General features: G+C 46.0%; 1 protein-coding gene across 1 annotated transcript in view; it reads left to right on the top strand.

Annotated features, from left to right (window-relative positions):
• The window catches only part of COL23A1 (collagen type XXIII alpha 1 chain), a 184,864-nt gene that overhangs the window by 147,536 nt on the left and 20,060 nt on the right, over nucleotides 1-17,268 (top strand). Inside the window, exons 6-15 of the mRNA XM_077186588.1 lie at nucleotides 4,620-4,646; nucleotides 6,205-6,231; nucleotides 6,878-6,904; nucleotides 11,443-11,514; nucleotides 12,777-12,893; nucleotides 13,331-13,366; nucleotides 13,872-13,898; nucleotides 14,302-14,328; nucleotides 15,494-15,538; nucleotides 16,111-16,173. Of these exons, the coding sequence (XP_077042703.1) occupies nucleotides 4,620-4,646; nucleotides 6,205-6,231; nucleotides 6,878-6,904; nucleotides 11,443-11,514; nucleotides 12,777-12,893; nucleotides 13,331-13,366; nucleotides 13,872-13,898; nucleotides 14,302-14,328; nucleotides 15,494-15,538; nucleotides 16,111-16,173 (468 nt within the window). The remainder of the gene's footprint in view (nucleotides 1-4,619; nucleotides 4,647-6,204; nucleotides 6,232-6,877; nucleotides 6,905-11,442; nucleotides 11,515-12,776; nucleotides 12,894-13,330; nucleotides 13,367-13,871; nucleotides 13,899-14,301; nucleotides 14,329-15,493; nucleotides 15,539-16,110; nucleotides 16,174-17,268) is intronic.

The raw sequence follows: 17,268 nt of genomic DNA on the forward strand, positions 1-17,268 counted from the left end.
AGGCTTTCCATGCTATATATAAAAGCTAAACATGAAACTGTTGTGATATAAATGATCTTAATGCTTAACCATGGCAGCTTCTGGTATGAATGTTCCCAATGTTTTGTCATGCTGCAGACTGATATGATTTTGGGGTCTCACACCAGGGATCCAGAAGGTCAGGGCTGATGGAGGAGGAACCTCCTGCCCAGGACTCACAGCAGTGATTGGTGTGTGCTTGGGGTAATCCCTTGTATGACCAGTTGCATACTCTTCACAAGTTTTTGAATGTCGTAATAAATTTATTTAGCATTATAGATAATGATAAAAAAATAAACAATAAAATATAATTTAAATGCATTTGAAAGGACAAATGATTAGTGCAGCAGCAGGGGTATTGTATGGAGTAGAAATTTGTTATTTTGTAAGTGTTTCTCATCCTTCTGCACTGAGGACTTTGGGGAGGGAGGAGGAGCAGCAGTAACTGGGGATGAGGTGACATCCCAGAACAAGTCTCTTGGACTCAGTTTATTCACAGTTAGTGCCAGTGATTCTCAGCTGCTATTTAGAGGACTCACAGCTCATTTTTTGTTTCTCAGTCCCTTTTCTTCCCTTTCTCTTCAGCTGGGAAGCTGGGAGCAGCCACAGCAACCTGGCTGTCTTCCTCCACTTTCCTTGTGACAGGCCTGGCAGGGCACGCTTGGCTGCAGCTTTTGCCAGAGCTCTCTTCTCACACAAAAATGTGCTGAGGAACCACATGGCCAGCAGACACTGTCCTGCCTGTGAGGATTTACAGCATGGCCTATAGGAAGGGATGGTCCCTGCTCCCTGCCTGTGCTGCAGATGACCCAGGGCCCTTTGCAGGGATCCTAAAATATTGTCATGCTCTTTTGTTCATTCCTTGGAATATAAGATTCTACCCTTTTTTGAAACCACAGAGCCAGGGATGGAAAGGCAGCCCTTTGAATTTGTCAAAATTTGACTGCAGGGTTCCTTCCGACCCCCGTGCTAATTTTTAGCAGAGCAGGAAACATTAAAAATAACCATGAGAGAAGATTTCCCAACTCAGAAGGATTGTCCTCTTAAAAATCTCTGGCTTTGCTTTCACTATGTATTTTTTCCCCTTAAAATTCCTGTAACATTTTAAGAGCAAGTCCATCCCTGCCAGCAGCAGTGAGGATGGAGGGGGATGGCAGAGGGCCAGAGAGCCAGGCTGGCACCTGGGCTTGTCTGAGCCAGAGGTGAGTGATGAACGTGGGAAATGCCTGTTATTTATGGAGAAGCTTTTGCATGTGAACCAGAGCTTGCAAGCTCCACATCTTCCCTTTTGAGTGAGCTCAAAATCTTCTCAAGCCTTCAGCTGACCTCAGCAATGGGTGAATCTCATTTTTGCAATGAGAGGTGGCATTTTGATGTTCTATCTCAAGACTTGTGAGCTTCTACTGTGAAACAAAATGAAAAGTACATCAGAATTTGTTTTAAAATGCATCTGAATGCAGCCCCTTACTCTGAAGTTGAAATGTTGTGTCAAAACCAAGGCATGCATCAAGATTATGTGATATAGTAACAAGCTTTCCTAAAGATTCAACATCTTATCTGACCCCTGTCTGCATTCTCAGCATCAAGGTGTAATTATATATCATTAAATAATAGATCATCAATGTGTACCATAAAATATATTAGATTTATAAATAATGTCCTCACCCTGGTGATGGCAAAGGGAGATGCACCATGGGATCACCATGGATCATTATTCCTGCAGGAACACCTGTGCCCGTGTCACTCTTTGTGAGGGGTGAAACCAAGGTGTGTAATTGCAATTATCACTCACCTCTGTGAGTGACCGATTGAGCTCTGTGTCACCAGCTCTGTGTCACCAGCTGTCCCCACTAATCCAGCTCCTCTTGCTCCAGCAACCTGAGGGCTCCAGACAGATGTTGCAGATGCATTTTCTTTGCAAAACTGACAGCAACAATTTTTCTTTTCTAATGGGGAGGGTGTCTCACAGAGCTGGTTTGACCAGGCACTGAACACATCTGGTGTGTGGTCAGAAAATGAGATGTGAGTTGGTTGCCAGCTGGAAGGGGCCTCTAGGGTCATCTGGGACCCCAACAGTGTGCTCTTCCTTGAAGCATTTTGTCCCACTTAGCCAATGCAGAGATGGTTTTGGTCAGAACTATGTTTTGGAGGAAATTGGTTGAATTTTCCCTCTACCTTGTTTTAAAGCATTGGGTTTGTCCTAGGCAGAAAGTTCATCCCCTCTGGATGTAGAGAATAATTAATTATCTGAATTGTGATCACTAAGTGTGATTTAGAGCAAAGGACTGTGATCAAGAGTGAGTGAAGGAACAAGTGAAATTGCTCCCTGGGCAAAAGGCAGAGCCAAAAGCCACTGTGATGCTTTCTATTGCCAAGGAGTCCAAGAAGAAACTCCCCCTTTTCATACACTTTTCCTGGTTGGTTTAGCAGAAGTATTTTTTGTCCTTTGAAAGTGAAAACTTCTACAGAGATTGGTTTTAAGTGGGGGAATAGAGGGTTACTCATTGTTTCCCCATTCCTTATTTATCAAATAAATTAGAGATTGCTTAATCTTTAATTAAAATGACATGGAGGAGAATTCAAATAAAAGACAATAACAATCTCAACACATGGGCACTCCTGAGATTTGCAAGCAGTCAAGTCAGGCAGCCCAGATTTCAGATGAAATCTCCTGGTTGCTCTTGGGACCCTGCCTTGCTCACACAGACATTTGGCTGGGCAGGTAGAGCAGAGTCAATTCAATCTCCAGCCCAGACTAACAAGATGTTTAAAATTCTGTGTTAGTCTTGTCCATTCAGTGCTGTGGCTGGCCAAGAGCCCCTTTGGAACCCTGATGGATATTGTTTCTCTCAAGCATTAAATGTTTTCCCTCAAACATATTCTGAATAGGCCATTGTTTTTGCTTCTGGATGTCTCTTTGTGGACTGATACAAGAATAGCTAAAAGCTGAAGAACTGGCATTTTATATTTAAAAAATAATAATTCTGGGACTTCTACTCCTCTGAGAAGTTGAATGTGCTGCCAGTTCTCTGCTCATATCCCATGTCTGATCCTCTGAAAGTCAGGGAGTTGCATCAGGAGCTTCAGTTGAATGACCTCAAACAATCATAGTTTCAGAAAAGAAGCTCTATGAACCTGATGCCATTTCCAGCTTTTAGAATCTAAGGAATTGAGGTGAGATAAAGTGTGGAGGAGGTGTCAGGGCAGCTTGGTTGTGACCTGCAAGCCTTTGCATTAACAGACACAACTGCTTTGTGTTCATTTTTATGACCACTATGTAGCTGTTGAGTACTGATGGTTCCTTGGAAGAAAAAGTGCACATCACATAAGGAATGTAACCTGTGCTTGATGATTTCAGAAATCTCATGTGTGTAAAGACATCCTCATTTATTTTCAAGTGAACTTCTCTTGCACAGGTCCCCCAGCCCTTGTAACCCAGCTACTGATGATCTGCCCAGGTCATCTGGATTCACCTCTTTTTCCTAACAGAGCTGTGTTCCCCAGGCCCCATCAGCATAACCATTGCAGGCAGATTTTTTCCTTATTGATGGCCATTTATTTCTTATCAATGGCTGTGAGCTGCAAGGATGCTCTTTTTAATGCAGCCATTGGACTCCCCTTACCCACCTTTGCCTCTTTTGCTCAAATTCCTTATGACAGAAATAAGATAAACTAAAAAAGACCCACCCCAATCAGTTCCCTAAGAAATATAGAGACCTTTGATGCTTTAGCACTGTACCACAGTGCAGACCCCTTTTGCTTTGGTGGATCCTCACGGTTCTCAGGGCTGTGACGTGGGAGATGTTTCATCCCAGCAGGTTGGGAGGGGGAAGTGCATATTCCACAGGTGTGGCTGTGCAGGGCAGGGCTAGAAAGGAGCTGGAGCTGATCCAAGGTGCAGCTTTGCAGGGGGAACCCTTGCATTTGCCACAGGCAGTGGATTTACAGCAACTGGTGGGCGTCACTTTGTCCCCAAAAGTGCCAGCTCCAGCTGATGACAGGGGCAGCTTTGGCCTTAGGGCATCTGTGCTTCCTCCCTCCCCACATCCCTTATCAAAAGCAATGTTTCCTTTGGCCCAACACATTCAGGGGTTTGGTGTTAATTAAGGGCCTAAGTGCCAGAAATGCTGGGGAATTCACCATTTTCCATATTGATGCAGCAACCCTAGGAACAGGAGACCTGAGGAAGAGCTGGGATAACTGAGTGCTTTAGGAGAAATGGTTCAGATCCAAGGCTGATGTGAATCACTCATGGATCTGCTCAGTTTAACCAAATCAGGCATGTTTTACTGCTGCTGGTTTTGACTTTCAAAACCTCGGGGAGCCCCAGGCCAAGTGCCAGAGCAGTGTCACCTTACCCCTGTCACTAATCCTGTCGCTTCCTTTCACCCTCCTTCACACTCTGCAAATTGTTTGATGCCTCTTACTGTGCCTCTGTGAAACCTTCCTGCTGGATTGCATGGATGGAGGAGTAGGTAAATCATAGAATCATAGCCAAAGATTAAGTAAGTAGAGTCTCTTTCAGAACATGCCTAATAATGCTATGTTTGAAACTTTTTCTTTTTTTTTTTAATAATAGTCAATTTTCCTTACTTTTTCAGGGGCCTCTTGGCTTGGATGGCAAACCAGTAAGTAGTACTAAGTGCCAAATATAACATGTCTTTGTTCATGCTGCTCCACAATAAATAGGCACTATCTCAACTATTACTCATTTAGTGCTACATATATAACTGTTTAGGAGGAACAATTGTACTTGGGAAGATTATTCCATGCAAGTTTGAATTCTGAGCCAGGGCTGGCCAGCAGAGCTGGAGGTGAACTTTTCTTTACCTGTCAGCTCATCTCAGCTGCCTCTTCCCCTCCTGCCCCAGCTCAGGGAGCACAGACTGCAGATGGGCATCAGGCCAAATTTGGGGAATAAACTCCAGTAGCACATTCAAAGAGCAAAGTCAATGATCTTGGTTGTGTGCTTCTGGCACTACAGAGTGATACCATAAAAATAATTGATCCCAAAGCAGGTTCCATTTTCCTCCAAAGGACCTGAGCTGGGAACTGCTTGAGGGTGCCCAGTGTCCAGGAAATACTTTTTGGAACAGACTGGATTAATATATGAGCTGTTTTTTGATTTCATTTTTGCTTGGAAGCCCTTTGGATATTCAGGTGCTTCATTCTTTTCTTTTTTATTTTACAGAAATGCAGACTTTCTTATTTTTATGCTAATTGAACCCTAGCCAGCTCTGATTCCTTCCACTGAATGGTTCCTACAGAAGGTCACAGTTCCATATTTTGTTTCCAAACCCCATTCTCTTCCACCACCTTCACTACAGGGCCCCATATGAAATCTTTTTAAATTCTGGTCCTAAACCAAGTGGGATTTCAAAGTGGGTAAAAGCCATTCAGTCTTTGCAATTGAAAAGCTGCTCCAGACACTTATTTCCATCCAGTGAGGGAGTGTGTTGTTATAGCCATACATTGCTGTGGTTGGTTTTCATCCTAACCCTGAGGATAGAAAATGTGAATAAAATCTAGAAATAAAGCATTAGACAAGAAAAGAAGGAAGGGCTTGGCTTTCATTAGCAAAACCTCCTGCTGGAAGTGCAGTCAGACCCCAGAGCCCTGCACCCCCAGGCTGGGGTGTCATTGCAGGGCAGGAGTGAGACCCCAAGGGAGAGGCAGGGGAAATCTCAGTGACACAGCAAACTTATCACACAGCCAGACTCAAACCAGACTGCTGATGATCTCTTCCATGAAGGAGGGGCCAGCAGCCTTGCTGGCAGTGGGAGGGAGGCTGCATGGGAATGCAGATGCTGCTGACCTTCCCCCCTGGTCCCACTTCAGCTCACACTGTGCACTGGCACCAAGGTTTGGTACCTCTCTGTGCTGGAAGGCAAATGCAGAGCAGACACATCAAAGTGCTGCTCTGGGCTCTCTCTGGGGCTGCAGTGGCCCTGCCTGTCCTCTGTACTCTGTTCCAGCAGGAGCAGGCAGGACCTCGTGGGTGCTTTTTGGTAAAGTGTTGCTCATGTCAAGCACTGCACAACTTAAAATAGTAGCATGTATTCCTTAAAATAATAGAGAATGTGGCTCAGGTTTGTGAATTGGTGAATGTGATTTCCTTGGTTTTAATGTCACATGCATTGATGATTCTTCTGCTCCTTAATTTGGATTCTTCTTATGTGTTTCCAGGGACCTCCAGGACCAAAAGGGGAAAAGGTAAAGGCTGATTAACATGTGGATTTGGGGGAAGCAGTTCCTGTATATACTCCTGTTTCTGTAATTCTTTCAAGTTCAGGTTGCCCCAATAACCCAGCCTGGTTTTGTTGGAGCTGTTAGAGTGGGTTCTCAGATTGCTCTTGGAAAAGCCCCACGAAGGGGAGGGCAGGAAGAATTTGCAAAAAAAGTGGGGGGACAAGTGTGGTCTTAAAGCTCATCTATGCTATAGGGCTCTGGTAAGTCACTGAGGGTGATGAGAGCATAAAACTCTTCATTCCTCCAAGGGATCTGGGCTCCATCGTGTTTGCATGACACCTGTGCAATGAGAGGAGCCAAAGAAGGTCATTACTGAAAGTGAAGTTAATTTTCACATGTGAAGGACACAAGCAGTTGCTAGGAGAGCCTTAGAGTTGGAAACAAACTGCTATTTCTGATTTATTATCTGTTTCACTGCCTGCCAGGGCAGAATCTTTCCCTATTGTGTTGTCTCAAAACCTTCTCCTCCCTCATTTTAAATACATTAAACAATAGGAAGGACTCTTGCCCCTTCCCTTGTGTGCTGTACCCGTGTCAGGCTGACCCTGTGCTCAGTCCTTCAGGGCTGAGATTTGAACTCTGACCCTTTGCTGTTTTTCCTGATTTGCAGGGGGAAGCAGGAGACATTGGCCCAAGGGTAAGTGGTGACACAGCACACTGATTTATTCTAAAATCTGGTTGGGTTTAGTCACTGCACAAAACAAAGCCTTGCTGCAAACAAGTATGGTAACAGTTGTGGAAATGTTTAATTCTGCCTCTGGAGCTCTTTGTGGAGATGGTTTTCCTAACTTTGGCCATGAGGAAAAAGGAGTGGAAGATCTTTGGGTACCTCATGGAGGGTTTTGCTCCTTCTGAACCTTCTCATCCCTGATTTCCTCTTCCAGTGTCAGAGACAGACTCCATGTTTCTCTTGAAGTTTCTCTTGAGGCTGTGCTCCTTATTTGCTGGCATTAGAGCACCAGTGTGTGGGGGTAGGATCTGGTGTCCCAAGGAGAGGTCCAGCACAGAGCTGTGCAGGATGGAATGTTCCTCCTCCCTTGCTGAGCTCCCCACCTGGGAGCAGGTTGGCATCCAGGTGATATCCAGGCTGCCTTTGAAAATAAAGGGGTTAAAGTAATTGTATGATGAGGGAAAACTCTTTGGATTATAGCATACAGAAATTAATGGGATTTCATGAAATTTCCTCTCATGGAGATGCATGAAGTTGAGATTTACTGAGGTAAATCGGGACGGGTCTCCAGAGGCACAAGGGGATGTGGCCCATGTTGGGGATGAGATGGGAGGCTTCACCATGAGGTGTGGGCTCTGTTGCAGAGGTATTTCTGTATTTCTGAGGTGTGGCTGTCTGTGGATTATGGGCACATGCTGCAAACCCCATTGTGGGGATGTGCTGGAATCCTGCTGTGCCTGTCACTGTAGGAGGCTGGATTTGGAGCTAGCACTCAAGAGTTGGCTGACCTGGGTTAGATATCATTGCTGGAAACATAACCTGGACCTCAGTGGTTAATGTTGAGTAGAGATGCTTCAGAGACATTTTTCTTTTTTCCCCTGGAGGCTGTAAAATCACTCCATGAAGTTGGTGTCATATTCTGAAGCAGCTCCCAACTGCCTTGGGTGTGTTTGGAAATGTCACCCTGGGGCTCAGAGAGCCCCTAAAATTTCTCAGATGGATTTACAGCCTGTGTGGTGAAGGAGGGGCTCGGCTAAGGCCTCACTTTGTGCCCACCCACGGGCTCAGAGCAGCCTTTAAGAGGTGATTGAGCAGCACAGGGACCTGAGTTTCACTCCTTGGCCAGGGCTGGGGTGACTCTGGGGCTGGCAGCCCGGGAATGCTGGAGGAGATGCTGCTCAGGCTCCAGAGGCTCTGTGCTGCCAGGTGCTGGGGAAGTCACCTCCTGCTGCAGGAGATGCTCTGGGACAGGCTCTGTCTGGGCCAGTACCAGCTCTCAAGGTAACACTTGTCCTTTGCTTTCACCTACCATGGAAAATGTGCTGGGTTTTGGGGGCAGATTTTGTCCTGATCTGCATTTGTCCAGATTTTGCTTCAGTTTCTGATTTATTTATGACTTTTTGCTGAACAGTGAGAAAAAGGCTCAAAAACAATTTGTGGGAAAAGTGAGAGAGAAAAGCCTGGCAGAACCATGCACAAGTAGCCCTAAAAACAGGTGCCTGACTTTGAAAATAGCTCCCTTTATGTCTCCAGACACTCAGGGTTGTGAATAGGAGCACTTCTTAATACCATCTGGTCTAGATTACTTCTTATTTCTGAATTTAATCTATCTTACTCCTCAAGTTTCAGTGGTAGCTTTGTTTAGCTGATTTTGATTTTGAAAGATGTGTCAATGCAACTCATGGCATCAACGGGAAAATAAATATCTAGGACTGTATCCAGTGCCCTCTTCCTTGTAAATGATCATGTCCATGGGCTGTGGAATGAGGACAGAGTGTGTCAGTGAGCACTGGAACACTATCATTAGCAATGATGGATTAAAAGAGAATAGTCCTTGGGGTGGCTTTGGAGGGACAGTCTGTGGTGGGAGTGAGGTGATGGCAATTAGGGCTTAGCTACTGAATCTGCTCATGTCTGCACTGCTTCTCTTTGTGTAATAAACACCTGCCAGCAGCATGGACAAAACCAGAGATTATTGCATGTTGGAATGTGCCTGGTGGGAGATGCTGGAGGGGGATTTTGGAAAGCTGAGGAAGGAGATCACCTTGGCTTGGCTTCATCACTGATTGCTCCTTGTTGTAAGCAGCGTGAGGGAGGATGCTGTGCAGCCTCACCTGCTCAGGGTGGGGAATAAATGTGCACAAATGTACTGACAGAATGCATGAAAGTGTATTTACAGGGAGAAATCACTAAGAGGTCCCCTCTGCTCTTGGGAGGACAGAGAGAGTTGAAGCAGGATGCTGCTGGGGTTGGGACAGCTGTGCCCTGATACTCAGAATCACAGAATCTCAGAGTTCATGCCTGTGCTTCTCTCCCAGTCAAATACATTGCTGCACCCCTGGAAAAGCCTGGATTTATGAGGCTGACTTGCTGCCTGAGCTGGCACTGGGCCAGCTGCTCTGGATTTATGACCTCAGCTGGGTGATCTTGTTCCTACTGACAGATGAGATGTTCAGACAGACGGTGGGGCTGAGGGATCCCTGCACATCTGGGCCAGAGGATGCACAGGGCCTGTGGCAGCAGCCCCAGCTTTGCTCTCCAGAGGGGGAAATGAGCTTCTCCAGTGGAGAACTGCTCTGTCTGCAGGGCCCAGGGGCACTGCCTGCCCCTGGCCAGTGCTGGTGGAGGTGGCTCCAGCACCTCCTGTACCCAGAGCTGCTGGGAGCCAAGCACTGGCGTGGCTGAAGCAGCTCTGCAGCTCAGTGCAGACACTAAGGGAGATTTTTCTCCCTTATTTTCTGCAAAATTATAACTGCTGGCCAAACTCACACTGCAGATAAAACCTCAGCACAGGAAGCATCCTGCAGAGCTCTCTGTGACAGTCCACAGCCACCCATGGATACTTTTATTTTATTATTTGCTGACTTTGGAGTGTTATGTTGAAATGGCTGCATTGAGGACTCCAAAGGTGGAAATTACCAGTGTTCAAGGTTTCTGTGCTCCAATATTCCATTGCTAGATGGGGTCAGACCCAACAGCCTGTTAGCCCAGTGCCTTCCAACCCACTGCTCTAGGAACTGTGGAGCAGGAATGTGTTACTGCATCACACTTAACCCCTCTCCTGGAGCCTGGATGTGTCCTGAACCAGGGATGGTGTCTCTCTATTTAATATCCCTCAGGGCTGTTCACCTCTCATGGGCCCATCTGTAACAGAAGCTGTTTAAAATTAAAAGTGTGATGGCTGGATTTAGTGGGATATGGTGTGTTTGGCCTCAGAGCAAATGCAAATTGTTATTTTCAATTCAAACAGATAGGGCTGGGCTTGTAATGTGCTTATTTGGATGATGCCCACCAGTCTGAGGGACAAGAAAAAAAATTCAGTTCCTGTTTTGCTCTGTGGGGTTTTATAAAAATCCCACTTTATGCTTTTTGTACTTTATGCACATAATGAGCCACAGAACTTGGTCCCTTCTGACTACCACAAAACCTTTTACTCTCAGTAGAGTCTTTTTGGTGGTTTCTGTAGTATTTGGAGGACCTGGCCACGTGCAAGTGTTCTGTTTCCTCATTAATTTTAATTTCTCAGTACTTCAGTGCTGTTCTTCCCAAAAGTAGCTGTGTTTAACTGAGTGTTGAGCTTAAAGCCCCTCTCTCCATCTTGAAAAAAATTCTTGGTAGGGACTGATTTATTTTCTGGGGTTTAATAGTTTTTTCTGACTTTACTTTTTCCCTCTCTCCTTGTCATGATGGTGTTAAAACATCTGTACTGGGAGGCTGGGCAGGAGGTGGCTTTGCCAGTGCACTATTCCTCCCAAAACTGAGGTTTGGGGTTATCTGTTCTTGGTGTGCAAGGTTTAAAAGCTCTTTGGCAATTTGGAAAACAGGTTTGTTCCCCAGAAACCTCCAAAAACCCTCATGGAGGCTTTGCTGTGTGTTCCCACAGGGCTTCTTGTGGCTTCACTCCACCCTCTTGATTCCCCTCTGGGTGGGTGGATGGGGGAAAGGGAGATGCACGTGGTGCCCTGAGAAAGGAAATGTCTTCCTGCTTCTCCCCAGACAGATGAGTGGAAAGGCTAAAACACAATAGCAATGACTACTGATACAGCCTAAATACATTGTTTTTGCATCATATAAATCTGGGAGATTTATCTGCAATTTGCAGGCTGGGAATACATCAGTATTCATTTGAGCCTCCGAAAACAAATACAGTATTTGGTCTCAGGGAAATGCTGGGATATATCATCCCCTATGGGGTTTACTGGAATAATACTCTTTATTCTGCAGTAGGGGAATCCTTGCTCCAGCTGCTTTGAATGTCCTATTGTGCAGTAAACTAGTGAAAAAATACTTGTTTCCCTCAGTCTGTGTCCTGTTACAAAGATCCAGTGTACCCAGAACCTTAAACCCCAGTGTTGGCTACCTAGACTATTACTTTCTAATGTACCAACTAGTTATTAAAAATAAATGTTATATATTGCTACAGCCTTTAAAACTCACTCTTCTGCTGTGCTTTCATCTTAACTACTGCTCTTTCTTCTTCTGCCTCCCACTTTCCCTGGATATAGATGGTCTTTCCCCACCTCAGTCATGGATTTCTGGCTAATGATCAGCTTGTCTTTAGCCGGCGAGTGCTCAAGGTAGACTCCAAATCTGCTGCCACTGCTTTGCTGTGATTGAGCTGCTTTTGCTTTCTCTTTCTGGCTGACTGTTGCTATTTTAAATTGCCACAACCATGGCTGTGTTTAGAGATGCTTGTTGGGAGCACGTTTAACGGAAATCCCATTAGAATTTAGGAGGCTGGCAGTGTCAGAGTAAAGGGACATAAAGCTAATGGGTTTTAGCATTTGGTTCTTTGTGAGATTTGAGAATCAAACAGCAAAATCCTGTAAATTTGATATAAACAGTGTTGGTATTGTAAAATAAAATGCATTAAAACTAGAGTAATCTAAATCCTTGAACTCTAAATGGGACATTGTAATTAGGAAAAATTCAGTGGGAGACTCAACTTGACATAATTGGTTGCAGTGTTCAGCATTTACAATTGGGTTTTTTAAAAAAGGATGCAAGTGATTTAGGAGCCCAGATCTTGTTGAAAGGCCATGGGACTTGTGCTGCTAAGTCACTTAAGGACTTCTGAAAAATCCCACACTTGTCCCTGATTTGAGGGTGGACCGCATATTAAACCCAGCCCTCGGTGGTGACTCTCCCAGATGTTGCTAAAAGATTTATGAGCCTGCCCTTCCCATTGTGCAGCCCATGGATGGGCCAGGCTGGGCCCCGGGGCTGGGCTGGGCTGGGCTGGCTGCTGGGGGGCCAGGAGATGATTCCCAGCCTGGAACCAGCCCCATGGGGTGCTCCCCTTGGGAATGGCACCCACAGACCCGCGGGGACACGGCGAGTTCTGGGCACCCAAAATCCGCAGGGTGCGAGCGGCTCGGGAGGTTCGTGTGTGGCTGTGGCTGCCTGTGGAGGAAGACATTAAGCACTGCCACTTTTTTTTGTGTGGTTTTCTGGAGTGGTGCACTGAGCCATGGCAGTGTGTGCATGCTCCCTGCCAGCATGGTGTGAGCCTGGGCTGCTCTGGGTGCTGCTGGGTTGGTGGATTCCATGCAGACAGTCACTGGGTAGGGATTCAGCAGATTACATCTTGCTGTCGAGCACAATCCTGGTTGAGGAACCAGACCCAAATGGCATAAATTGGTGAGCTCACTTTCATCTTTCCCACTGCAGTTGGGAAAGCTGAAAGTTAAACAGCTGGAAGGTGCAGTTAAATTTCTCTGGGACGGGAGAGGCCAGGGCGCTGGGGGCCCAGGGATGCAGTGCATGTGTCGTGGACACCCTGAGAGCCCCCCTTGCCAACACTGCTTCATCTCACCATGTCTGTGTGAACTTCTTCCAGGGTGATCAAGGTCGAGATGGAGCCATGGGGCCCCCTGGTCCTCCAGGACCCCCAGGTGCCCGGGGGCCTCCTGGTGACACGGGAAAGGATGGCCCAAGAGGACCCCCAGGCTCCCCTGTAAGGACGGGAGATGCGCAGCGAGCTGGTGCCAGGCAGCTCCGCCCCACAAGGGACAGCAGGGTGCAGGGTGTCCCCTTTGCCACCACAGCCACCGAGTCCAGCCTGAGCCACAGCTGGGCTCCAGAGGCTGCTCACGGAGCAAAGCCTTGGGGCGTGGGGCAGGGGAGCAGGAGGGAACCTTGTGTCTCACTTTTGGAGCAAAGAGCTGGGCCTGGGGCGTGGGATTGCAGGTGCTGGTTGTAACTCACACAGCCAGGAGATCTCTTCCCCAAATCATACCCAGCTCATTCCTGTTGCAAATCTGAAGGCCACTGGCAATTTATTCAGTAAAAAATAGGCTAAAGCATAACACAGTGGAACATTCTAATGATTGCTGAGCATTTCAGAGAATGAGAGGTAATCGTTTCAATGTTGGTATTTTTATTTTTTTGCAGGGTTCCAAAGGCGAGCCGGGAGAGGATGGGGTCATGGTCAGTATTGCTCAGAAGCATCTCTGTGTTTGCCCCTCACCCCCACTGAACATCATCCTTCTGCTCACTGCAGCAAGGGGGTTTGTGTTGTACCTTATGGAGGACAAAAATCCCCTTATGGAATTATAGGTGCCCTAAAATGGATGTTTGTCCAGGGCTACCTGTGCCCTGGGGAGAAAAGAGGCCAGTTTTTGTATCCCCTGGGCTCTTCTGGAGGGATGTGGTGCTCCTGTATGCTGACTCCTGACCCTCTGAAGCCACCTGGCATTGTAACTCCAAATTGCTAAGGTTTACATTGGATAAAAAGGTGTTTATTATACATAAAATACATGAGCCATAAAAGGATATTATTTACTGGGAGCACAGGGAAAAAATACAGCTCTACTTGTAAGGGAAGATGAGAAGTTGACATCTGTGTCATTTTTTTTTTTGGAATTAAAATACTGTTAGAAATGTTTTTATTCTGTTGTCAAACAAGTGTATCTATCACTCTTCTATTCAACAGGGTGCCAGAGGCCCTCCAGGACCAAAGGTGGGGAATTATCTGCCTATTTTTAACATGAATTCTTGAAATAATGCTTCGTAAGAGGGGTGGGGATGAAAATAAGCATTTTGCAATGGACTTGAGCCCATTGATATATATCAGATATAAAATTCCAAGGCATTGACTGGGGTGTAAATGTTTGAATGTGTCACTTCCTCAATATCACATCCACTGCCCATGCTCAAACTGGAAATGGGGCTGGAGGGAGCTGCAGGGGGCTGCAATCTGCTGTGCTGTGGGAATGTGCTTTCTTGCATTTGGGAAGGATGAATATGATCAGCACAAGCCAAGTATTTTAATTTTACAATCAATTTTGATTATCCACATAATTTGCCTTATTTTCTGTCATGTCCCTAATTTTTTTTCTCTTCTGTTGATGTTGCTGTTGAAGGGTGAGCCTGGTGTCCAGGGGAAAAAGGTAAAGTGGTGATTTAAAAGATTATATTTATATTTATATATTTGTAATGATATATATTTATATTTATATTTATATTTATATTTATATTTATATTTATATTTATATTTATATTTATATTTATTTGTTTCCCCTTTGCTTTGCTGTCTCTGCTTGGCTTGGAAAACCATTGCCAGAGACTGGTGTAGGGGCTGTGGTCATGGCTGTCCCCACCAGCCCTTCCCTGTGTTCCCTCAGTTTCCCTCCCACACCATCCTGGGGCTGGGCATGGCTGTGCCTGCAGCCTGGCTTTCATTTCCACCAGAAGCCAGGAGCTGCAGCCACATCTGCCCAAGAGACAAAGAATAAAAGAGCAAATGCCAAGCAAAGCAGTAGGTCTCAGCCCTTTCTCTCCAATAATTCAATGAGCCTGGAGGATGTTCTCTGCCCAGGGAAGGGGTCTGGAATTCCTGGGATGGCCATCACCCAGCACTGCAGTCCCATGGGAAATGTCCCCTGGAGGCCAGGAATGCTGCTGGGGTGTGGCATTGAAGATTGTGAGAGATTTGCATGCCCAAACTCTCCACCCCAGTGGAGAAGTGGATAAATCACTGCCTTTAAGAGAAGTCAAAGCACTGACAGGGCCCAGCCTTTCCTCTTTTACTGATTTGGCCCAAAACAGGGGTGGCCAGGGGTGTTTTTCAGGCCAGAATTTGTTTTTAACATTTCATAACTGGCTGGTAAAACTAATCTTGTCAGCATCCATGAAGTGGCTTTACTCCAGGAGAACCACAAACACAAGCAAAACCAGAAAACCTCCTCCTGGCAGAGGGTGTTGGTGGCTTGTGATGCAGTCCATGAAACAGCTACAGGAGGTCTTTGTGACCCAAAGGGCCTTGAGGAAGTTAATGTTTAGTTTCTGTTGAAGGTGGGAGAAGATCTTTGCCAGAACCTGCTGTGAGCAAATTCTGGAAGATGCCCATCCATCCTCCCAGGAGCAGGGGAGGCAGGGCTGGGTGGGAGCAGGGCAGCACCCTGGAGCCTCCTGTGCTCCTTGCTGCTGCTCTCCCCTGCAAACCTGAGTGGGTTTTGGGTCTGTGCAACACTCAGTGAGGTCAAATGATGTGTTGGAACCTACTAAGTGTGTACAAGGCCCGTGTATTTTACTTTTTGTGTTTTGTTCCATCAGGGTGATGATGGCATCCCTGGGGAACCAGGACTGGTGGGCCCTAAGGTATGTTCTGCTCTGTGTCCCTCTAATGCATGTGCTGGGCAGCACCTTTTGCTGTCTGGTTTTTGCACCATATCACAGCTGGGGCAGGATGAGAAACATTTTTCCTGTGGTGTGGAAAAAGATCAAAAAAGTGTGAGGGTGGTGAGACCATGGCACAGGGTGCCCAGAGCAGCTGTGGCTGCCTCATCCCTGGAAGTGTCCAGGGTCAGGCTGGACAGGGCTTGGAACAATCTGGGACAGTGGAAGGTGTCCCTGCCCATGGCAGGGGTGAGACTGGATGATCTTCATGACCCCTTCCAACACAAAACATTGTGAATTTATTGTTCTATGCTGTGGTTTTGGGGCCATGGCTGAACACACCACCTACAGCCAAATTGCTGAATCTGAAAGTTTCACTTTTATCTCAAAAACTCCCCATTTGCATCTGGGCAAGGTGATGTGTTTGACAGCTGAAAGCAGAGCTCTGCTCACTTGTGTATGTAAAGTGAAGATAAATCAAGGAAATGATAACCTGAAGAAATCTTTTCTCCATCCTCCCTGTACAGCATTGGTCTAAAGGGTTTTGTTTTCAGGGAGAAAAAGGAAGCGTGGGTCCCAAGGGAGAGAATGGCACAGATGGCTTCCCAGGACTGAAGGTAAGGAAAAGCTGCAACTCTGGGCACAGCACTGCTCAGACAGAGGATTCCAGCTGAGGAGGTGTTTTGGACCTTTGCCTTCTAAAAGCCTCATAAAGTGCCAAAACTGACATTAAAAAGTGAGATTAGAAGTGTTTGAACTTTTCCTGGTGATTTGATGAAAGCTGGGTTCAAGCAGAGATCAGTATAAGAGCTTGTAAGTCATCTACTTGCACATTTTCCACTGAATTGTCTTTTTCCTCAAAAACTGTAGAATTCTGATCACATCTTGATCCCATGTTATTGATGGCTGTGGAGTTGCTTCAGAGCCCCAAGCACTTGAGAGCTGTCCTGTCCTCCTGACCTCCAAAGCTGCTGAGAGATAAAATTATCTGGGTTTGTGGGGTGGTGCTGAGAAGCCCCAGACAGCATCTGTGGGCTGCTATTTACCCCCTCAGCTGCTTTGGATTTAGTAGGATCTGGATGCACTAATATTTTCTGTATTAAAGAGTTCTGATCCCTTACTGGGCAAGACAGTGTGTGTGAGGAAGAAAGTGGGCTCTGGTGAACTTCAGTAAACTTTTTTCTAGAACCACAGTAGCAATGCTGATTGAATTGAGTTTTTTTCTATACATTTTTACCATTTTTTACTTTTTGGAGAGCTTTAACTTGGTTGGCAAAGGGATCAACATGGGTGTGACAAATGGAACATCTTTTGAATCATGAACAGAATTTCAGGTCATTACTGTAAGAGTGGTATAACTTTTTAACCCTCCAATTAAAACAAACCAAAAAATTATGAAAATGAGGGTAAGGGGAAAAAATAAAAAAGAGGAAGAAAAAAGGAACAATTTGGCACAGAACTTTTCCTTAAACTTCCCCTTGAAAATGGTTTAAATATCTCTGCTGAAACTTTGCACATGCAAAATTCAGCCTGAAGCAAAGGGAGCCATGTGGAAGCAGCACAGAGAGATGGAGCTCAGCACAGGGAGCAGGGAGAGCAGCACAGTCCCGAGCTGGCCACTCCCCTCCCTCTGCAATGAGACCTCCTCTTACTCTTCTTGTTGTTACACCAACATTGTTTTTTGCTAAATATATTCATTCTCAGGTCAAATC

The sequence above is a fragment of the Agelaius phoeniceus genome, chromosome 15 (assembly GCF_051311805.1).
Source record: "Agelaius phoeniceus isolate bAgePho1 chromosome 15, bAgePho1.hap1, whole genome shotgun sequence".
Classification (NCBI taxonomy): domain Eukaryota; kingdom Metazoa; phylum Chordata; class Aves; order Passeriformes; family Icteridae; genus Agelaius; species Agelaius phoeniceus.